General features: G+C 42.5%; 2 protein-coding genes across 2 annotated transcripts; one reads left to right on the top strand and one right to left on the bottom strand.

The window, feature by feature from the left end:
* The first annotated feature begins 2,036 nt into the window (after positions 1 to 2,036).
* On the top strand, positions 2,037 to 3,375 carry atp5mf (ATP synthase membrane subunit f). Its single transcript, XM_040191558.2, has 4 exons — positions 2,037 to 2,129; positions 2,630 to 2,737; positions 2,962 to 3,078; positions 3,233 to 3,375. The coding sequence occupies exons 1-4, from the start codon at positions 2,114 to 2,116 to the stop codon at positions 3,259 to 3,261; spliced, it is 270 nt and encodes an 89-aa protein (XP_040047492.1). The 5' UTR covers positions 2,037 to 2,113; the 3' UTR covers positions 3,262 to 3,375.
* Positions 3,376 to 3,483: 108 nt separating this feature from the next.
* cpsf4 (cleavage and polyadenylation specific factor 4) lies at positions 3,484 to 7,174 on the bottom strand. The gene is made up of 8 exons (XM_040191557.2): positions 6,551 to 7,174; positions 6,310 to 6,360; positions 5,484 to 5,636; positions 5,290 to 5,385; positions 5,036 to 5,129; positions 4,768 to 4,840; positions 4,515 to 4,676; positions 3,484 to 4,114 (listed from the first exon to the last, which is right to left on the bottom strand). Exons 1-8 carry the CDS (start codon positions 6,651 to 6,653, stop codon positions 4,046 to 4,048), a joined length of 801 nt encoding a protein of 266 aa, XP_040047491.2. The 5' UTR covers positions 6,654 to 7,174; the 3' UTR covers positions 3,484 to 4,045.
* Between the last annotated feature and the right edge of the window lie 1,314 nt (positions 7,175 to 8,488).

Here is an 8,488-nt window from a genome sequence, read left to right as displayed (position 1 = left end):
TCAGTAAGCGGAGGAAAGGATGGCATTTCTGACAAGGAGCGAGTTAAGAGAACAGGGAAGAGGGCAGAAGAGCAGGAGAATGAAGGAGAGGAGATGATGTGAAGGAGATGGACGAGAGGAGACAGAGTTAGAGATGTGGGGAAGAGAAATTGCCAGAGAGAGCAGAGAAGTGTTGATTTGAAAGAAAACACAAAGGAAGTGTAAAGAATGAAATGAAGAAGGATGTGGAGCATGAGGAAGGGATGCACGGGGAGTGATGGAGCGAGTGGCTGTTTAAAGGTCATGTGTATTAGAGAGCCGTGTGCAAAGACAGCCATGGACTCGGCCCCCTCCTCTCTCCTCTCCTTCATCTCCCGCCATCATTATCTTCCTGCTGCCAGTCCACCCTTTTCATGCTTACAGTCTTCATCTTTTTTTTGTTTGCCCTCATCCTCTTTCATCCCCGTCTTCTCTCTCTGCCTGTACTTCACCCTCCCTCCCTCCATCTCTCGTTCTATCTCCCTTTCTCTCTCCATCAGCTTCAAAGAGCTGTCTCTGTGGCAGACCTCGAGGGCAGCTGCCTCTTGAGGTGGAATAAAATCACCCGTCCCCAAGTGCTTTTGTGCATGTGTGTGTGTGTGTAGCTGGTACACACTCCTCTGAAGTGCAGTGAGGCCCCAGGCAGCGCCATGACAAACAAACTAAACCAATGAACATGCAGGTAGTCCTGGACCGCAGGGCCATCGCTGGTCCTTAAATGAGTTTACATTACAGAGCAGTCGTAACCTTTACAGGCCAAATGAAAGTGTGTGTCCCGGCGTCTCTATCTGGCACATTTGCACAGTGCGTCATTGTGTGTCTGCGTCTCTGCATGTTTGGGTGTTCGATAGAAATCCACCACCTCTGGGGGCCGAGTGCCGGCTTCCCAGCGACATCGGGCGATGTTGGATTAGAGGTTCTTGCATCCGAGTGTAAATCAGACACGAGCAAGTGTGCGACTAAGTGTGATCTTCACAACGAGAGGAGCAGGGGGGTTTGTGTTTGAACCAACATTTGATATTGCCTCTAAACATAGTTTTGTTTTCATTAGATACATCCAAATAAGTACAGCAAATAAGCAGACAGTGTCTCCGGCACTAAGTTAAGCCCGCGCTATTATCCCAAATCAACAACGCTCCAAAATCATGGAGCATTTCTCCAAAAGAAAGCAAAATTGCAAACACTAAAGAGGACACACACAAATACGTTTCTAATGGGACAAATTGTAGTGGATGCATATAAGTGTACACATACACATAACAACACTTAATGTGTGTCTGTGTGAACGTCTATGTACTGAGGTAGAGAGAGAAGCAGTGAAAAGGTGGGGAAGGGGGAATGTGAGTCCTCCATCTCATGAAAGTCATCAGAGTGAAGCAGCAAAATCAGTCATATAAAGAAAGGAGGTTACCGCTCGGTATTGGATGGAGGCCAAAACCACAAGGGAGAGAGATTAGATGAGGGTGGAGCGGCCTGTATTGATTGGTGGGTGTGTTGAGAAGGAAGCTGAACAACCACACAACCACCTCTGCCACTCACAAGCCCAAACACCCGCCTCAATAAGGTGTTCACTATATCTATGTTATAACTAAGCTCATCGATTGGCTCCTCTCCATTGGAGAACACAATGATTCATTTTATACATTGACAAGAGACAGTATAGTAAACCCTTTGGCCACTGTTGAAAAATGTATGAGCTTGTGACTCTATTTCCTCCTGCATAACGTTTGTCCTCACATGTTGCTTGATCTGGTCTACAACAGCTCCACGCTGCCTCCTCTGTGGGCCCCGTGGGGTCACAGCCCCCAACAGCCGTGTAGCACCTTGTGCACCGTTCTCTGCTTTCCAGCAGGTTTGCCCGATTTACTTCCGTTGACATCTTCAACATCTTAGCATAAATAAATATAAGTCATAAATAGTAAAACACGTCTGCGTGGATCTTTAAATGAACCTGACGGTGGTTTGTCGTTGCTGCTGGTTGTGTTTGTTGTGCTGCCCTCTAGTGGGGAGAAGTAAAAACGATTTATTTTCCCATAATGCACCCGTTCATTTCGTACCCATCATTCCCCGCGGCGAGCCCTTCGCACCAGTCAAGATGGCGGACAGACCAGGTAATGTATCGTGCCCTCTGACAAAATAACTCTAATGTTCCGTCTCGTGGGCTTCGTTGTTGGTGTATTTGACGTTTCGCAGACGCGTTGCGTTTAGTTGTCAGACGGAATGTTTGGGAATCGCCTTTAATCTTTTTGTCGGACTGGAGGCCGCAGTGAATCCGTGGAGTCGCGTCAAGGACTTTGCGTGTCATTGTCGGTTTTGCAGTCAGAAATCGTCCTGTCAGTAGAGTTTGTCATTCCAGTCGATCGGAAACTACATATAGGACCTGCAGTTGGCCGAATCTACCACAATTACCTTGTATTTGTGCGTTAAGTTATGCCCCGGTTTCTGTTGGCTAGCTTGCACGATAGCCTGCAGAGCTGTGCATCCTGACGTCACTCCAATCTGATCATATGTTTAATTTTAATCCTAAAAATGTATTAACGTTGATCCGCACACCGCACGCCATGTTCATTAAGCGCCATGTCTGATCAAACCGTCTTCGTTGTGTGAACAGTTCCCGTGATCGAGAAGCGGCTGATGGATGTGAAGCTGGGTGAGCTGGGAACTTGGCTCGGAGGTCGAGACTTCACTCCCAACGGCCTCCTCTCCGCCGTCCGCAGGGGTGAGAACCTCCAACCAAACGTTAACCGAGGAAGAACCCACTGAAAAGCCAGCATTGTATAAAGAAACAGTGCGATACAGACGTTTAAACTCCAGTCTTTCATTCATGAAGCTTGACTTCTCAGCTCAGTTCTAAGTCAAGTTGCTATCTGGTACATTTAGTGACATTCATGAGGATGGAGATGTCCTCAGCTGTGCTTAATGCGGTTTGTTTTTGTCCCCCAGGCCACGACAGATACTACAACAAGTACATTAACGTGAAGAAGGGAGGCATCGGTGGTATTGCAATGGTGCTGGTGGGCTACGTGGCATTGAGCTACCTGTGGGAATACGATCACATCAGTAAGAAGTGCACACTGCCTCACTCACTGTTTACAATTTCCTTTTGCAATTAATCTTGTTTTCAGTAAATGTCACCTGAAGATTGTTATAAATGTCACGAAGCAAAATTCCTGAATAATGTTGAGTAAAAACATCTCACTTTCTTCTCTTCCAGAACATGACCGCTGGAGGAAATACCACTAACTCCTTCAGCAACCTTCAGGGGTTGAGCTTTAACCTTGGTTCCCCCGGCTCTTTCAGCTGTCTAATATGTGACTTTTGTGACCAATAAATACCGAGATTCATTGTCAGGCCGCATATCGTGGGTGTGTTTATATCTCAGTTTTGTTTTTTGTTTTTTTGCTGCATCTTGAGGGACAATTGTGGGCGGAGGTCCCTCTGTGTGAATACAAGTACCACAGTACCTCTGTAACAAAGACATTTATTTGAAGACACTGTACAGACAAATTACATTCACACTTCCAAAACATCATTTGAGATACTTGTTCGCCCACATCTCTCTGGGCCAAGTTTGAATGATCTGTGCATTCAGATCTGACAGGTTCTGCTGGTAGGATAAATTATCGAGAGGCTCCTATAAGTCTGATTAATTTCTTTTTCTACCAGTTTCACATTTCTTTATTATAGTCATTTACAAGTATGCAGTCACATGTCCCGAGGAAACAGTTTATCCTGTAAAGCTCGAATGTTTCAGCACTACACCTGTTGGACCGTGGGTTTGATGTCATCAAATATTCAGTGTGCTCTACAGTACAAACGTAGAAAACTCCGAAGACTAACACACAAGTCATTGAGCCACATCAAATGTGATCTGAAAAAATAGAACGCTATGTTTATCTTTCCTGTCTGTATAAACCCACACACGACGGTAGCAGTCAGTCTTTCAGTTCAACTGGAGCAAAGGAGCTTCTTCTCATCTCACATCAGGTCTCTGCAGCAGCATCCACGGTGACTTCCAAGCTGAAAATTATTGTCCACTCAAGAAGGCAAGATGGCCTTTAGTGCATTTGTTGGCATAGTGGCCCTTCTCACCACACTGCATGGAAGATATTAAGAATTAGATGAGAAGCTCAAACACCAATATTCAGTTGGAGCCAGCCGTCGCTTAGCTCAGTAGAGGCAGCAAACAGAGTCTGGCGCCGTCCACAAGGTAACAAAATCTGCCTACAAGAACCTTGAAAGCAATTCTTTTCTGTAAAAGAAATGTTGCAAAAACAATAATTTGCAGTTTTCTACCACATTACTTTCTATGATAAGTATGTTCTTAACCGAAAGTGGAATCCGTAATACATGTGTGAAAATAACTTTCTTAAAGATAAAGTATTCAAACGTGTGCTTAATAGGACACGAGCGTGGTTATTGATCCTCCCGTTGAACCCTCAGAGATGAATAACAGAATAAGAACACATCACCCGGCCAACGATTGGACGACTCACCTTGTAGCAGGTGACCTGGTCTAGCGGCCGAGGCCCTCTGTTGCCGGGCATGTTGTTCTGGTGAGAATGAGCCATGGGCATGTGGTTCTGCGGCCGCAGGCCCGGACTGGAGTTGGTCAGCTGGATAAGAGAGAGCGACGAGCGGCCGATAGTAGGAACAGGCTGCCGCAGGGGAGGGGCAAGGAGAGATCAGTGACAAATAAGCAGCTAAATACCAGTGAGTATTTTGGAGGTTGTGTATGTTTCCTCTTACTTTTGTCTGGTTCTGAATTTGCTGTTGTAGAGGAGGCTGTTCAGAAGCTCCCATAGGCAATTCAAAACGTGGGCTGTAGAGGAACAGCTCACTGTTAATCTACATTACTGTAATGGGACGACTCCAATAATTTACATTTCATTGCTTACTCTATAAATTAGATGACATCATTCATTAAAAACAATAGAGCAGGGCAAGAACAATCCCAAATGACAAAAGCCAACACACAACACAACAAAGTGATAAGTGATGTTTTAGGATAACGTACTGCATAAATTTACAGGATTTTCCCTCAGGACAGAAGCCCACCAGGTAATTCATACAGATCACCCTTCGTGTGTGTCTGTGTCTGCAGTCAGGACCTGTGACAGAAAGATCGATAAAGATCCCAGCGGTGAGTAAAGAGGCCGTTTTGCTGCGCGGTGAAGAATTCAAACTTGCAGGGGAAAACTATGTACAAACAGCGTGTTTAGGGGGTGTTAATATCAATACAGCTGCAATGTCCATGTGAGCAGGACGTACCGTGTTTGCAGAAGCCCCGGTCATACCAGGGACAGTCTTTGATCTTGGACTCTGGATCAATGTGCAGAAACGGACATTCCTTGTTGCTGCACTCACCTGCGGGATTTAAACGAACATTGAAAACAAAGCAAAGTAGCTTTTACAGTCGTTGGACTCATCTGTGGGATTTTTTTTGAAACATCAAGTCAACCAACCAAACTTTGAGTAGAAGTAGCATTCAGGCATCTTGGTCATGTCGTATTCATGGAGGAACTCGCACTGGTCCCCCTTCTTACACAGCCCTCTGAGCCAATGCTTACACACCACCGTCTTCTCTCCACTGATGTGACGGAACGGACACATCCCACCTGGGAGTGCAAACAAATACAGATACGACACAAATGATGATACGATAATTAATCCACAACAACACACTAGAACCTGTAAATTTACCAACATGATTTTAACAATAACAAACACCAATCACCATCACAATTCTAGCAAAGAAGAATGCTTGTCCAGCAGATTCTGCATTAGAGGACATCCTCTCCTTAGAGCCACAAACCCACTTTGGTATTTCCAAAAATAATTTAAAGATATTTAGTTTAATCTGTAATTCCTACAATGCCAATCCAACCTTTTCACCTTACATTTTTATTTTTGCTATTCCTATGAATTGCATTCCTCCTGGCTGTATTGTTCTTCATATTGTTGTTCTTATTTTACACAAAACAGTGACCTTATTAACAATGCGATTTAAAGTTGAATCCACTCAGCTCTGCCTTGATGGACAATTGTTTCTCTGATGATTTTTATGTTATTGTTTTGTTGTGACATTTGCACTTCACCTACGATCTAACGTTGTAAAAAACAATCTCAATGCAACATGGGACATTTTGGATGTGGTGTTTTTGCAGCTTCAGTCGTACAAAAAACAAAAAGGTCTTCCTCTGCAGCTTCAGTTTGGGCCAATATCATTTATGTATTCATCTCTTTACTCTTGAAGTTAAAATACAACCGTGCATTGTGTTTTTAATTCACCTTTCTGACATGCCGCTCTCATGAAGAACTCGCAGACAGCCGACCCGGATTCTGCAGGAACACACAGTGTTACAGCAATAATAAACACAGAAGCGAACATCAACAGTCACCATCGGCAAAGTGTCCGTGTTAACTTGTCGTTAGCTACTATCAACGGATAGTAGCTAACGGCAAGAAAGTTTTTTTTTTACAGAAAGTTTACCTACTGCGGCTAAGCACCAGCTAGCATCCGAGTACTTACTGTCCATGCCGGGGAAGGGCAGCGGCTGTGCCCCGAGCTGCTGCTGCATAGCCAGCTCCAAGTCAAACTTGAGGTGGTCCACGTTAGCTAGTATGTCCTGCATGTCTGCGTTAGTGAGTCGTGCTCCAGTCAAAAACAATATTTCAGCTCCGGTTAGCTAGCTCGAGGTGGAGCTAGCTAGGTAGCTAGGTAGCACTTTCTTCCACAGCCAGCTACGGCGGCTAACGAGGCTAGCTAGGCTAACCAATAAGCTAACAACAATCTGGGAGCTTCCTCATGAGGAACCACAAAAGCTGCTGTTCTTTGCAGCTTTAGACGATCGTTTCTTAGGAGAAGCCCGAACAACAGTCGATCTATCAATTTTTATTCGTCCGTTCGTTCTCAACCAGTTCGCAACCGTGGATGTATGGAAAGCGCGCAGACTGACCTCTGACCTGACGGAGTAAGACAAGACTAAACGATTATCGAGGTCTTTGGTTAACTCACACCCACATTATGGTTTCCCTAATGATAACAATACTATTAAAGGGAGAATTTAATATTCTTTAAATTACTAAACTAAAACCAAAATGAATCTTACATTTTTAAAATATATTTTTTGTTTGTCAATTATCATTTTGCAATATTTAAATATAGTGATTTTGTTTTGTATTTAACCAACTGTTAATGTCTTAATCTCTGACATGAAGGTATGATGGTTATATTCTGCATTCTGTCAGAAATAAACTGGTGAATAAAGAATTATTTTTAAACCCAGGGCCAAAAGAAACAAAAGAAAACGAAAAATCAGTCAACTTTGAGCAATTTTAAGTCCTCAACAATATAATACAAAGAAAACCCCTTGAGACTTGAGTGTTCATATTTCACATTTTCCATTATGAAAGTTTGTTGTGTGGCTTTTATCAGTCTCAGTGAGTCTTAAGTTCTTGTCAGGGTTTAATCATTTCTCAGTACAAGAGGTCATTTGCAAGAAATAGTTTAGTGAAACTTAAGAAAAAGAGTTTTCTTTACCGTTTAAAGTGTTTATTTTAAAAAATGTGTTGTTGAATATAATATGATGATATGAATATGATGCGCCTAGAGACATTACATGGAAACCACGGAATACTTCACGTCTGTGATGTTTTTAGAAGCATCCCACTTCCAACAGCCTGAGATCCAGTCCACATGTACATATTGATCTACACCTCTGACAACAGTCTCATGATATAATATGAACCAAATTCACAAGTTTTCTTCTGAAGGAATATTTGTTCTGTCTTGATTATTACACACTGTGTATATTTTATAGTCTCCATGTCCACATACCGATGTGTTTCACTACTCACATTTAATTGCTACAGTAATATTGAAAAACTGTTATTACCGTATTAATGGTACAAACAAATGTTTTAAACAAATTGCATGTTTGCAGCTATTTGTTTTAGTTACTTTGCTAATTAATGCAATCTACATCCCCATAGTATAAATACATACACATGACTTTACTAAGATCTTATGAATTAATAGTAACAAGAAAATACATTCAAAATCAGTTCCATATTAATCAAAGTCTAAACACAGTTGCATTTTTTATTCTACAAGAAAATATGCAGAAATAAATCTTTTAGAATTGATTCCATCGGGTGCTAATTAAAACAAATTTGGCAAAATGAATTTCAGAATGCACAATATCTGGGACTGAGTCAAAAGAAGTGGAGCAACAAGTTATTAGCTCCTTACAATCTGACCCTGCTTTTTTTAATCACTTTTCTTAGGAATCGTTAAAATAAATTCATATAAAAATGTCAGTAATGTCATTTCCACTTTGGCTCGGACGAAAATCACTCAAGGACCCTCCGATGAATTTTCTTGGTTTTACAAATGTGCACGGTCCTCAGATAACGAACCCTAATGACTTTAGGGATTCCATGGCTGGAATAAAAAAAACATGGTTTA

Source organism: Gasterosteus aculeatus, chromosome 11 (genome assembly GCF_964276395.1).
Source record: "Gasterosteus aculeatus chromosome 11, fGasAcu3.hap1.1, whole genome shotgun sequence".
Taxonomy (NCBI): domain Eukaryota; kingdom Metazoa; phylum Chordata; class Actinopteri; order Perciformes; family Gasterosteidae; genus Gasterosteus; species Gasterosteus aculeatus.
Note: the sequence above shows the minus strand (reverse complement) of the source record. Positions and strands in the feature narration are given on the sequence as shown.

What these genes read in the sequence shown, in the direction of transcription:
- atp5mf (XM_040191558.2), top strand. An exon ending in CCTCTCCGCCGTCCGCAGGG is followed by an intron (nt 2,738 to 2,961) that starts GTGAGAACCTCC and finishes TTTGTCCCCCAG; the next exon opens with GCCACGACAGATACTACAAC. An exon ending in GTGGGAATACGATCACATCA is followed by an intron (nt 3,079 to 3,232) that starts GTAAGAAGTGCA and finishes CTTCTCTTCCAG; the next exon opens with AACATGACCGCTGGAGGAAA.
- cpsf4 (XM_040191557.2), bottom strand. Translation starts at nt 6,653, where the DNA reads ATGCAGGACATACTAGCTAACGTGGACCACCTCAAGTTTGACTTGGAG. An exon ending in GAGAGCGGCATGTCAGAAAG is followed by an intron (nt 5,637 to 6,309) that starts GTGAATTAAAAA and finishes TTGCACTCCCAG; the next exon opens with GTGGGATGTGTCCGTTCCGT. An exon ending in AAATTCAGAACCAGACAAAA is followed by an intron (nt 4,677 to 4,767) that starts GTAAGAGGAAAC and finishes CCCCTGCGGCAG; the next exon opens with CCTGTTCCTACTATCGGCCG.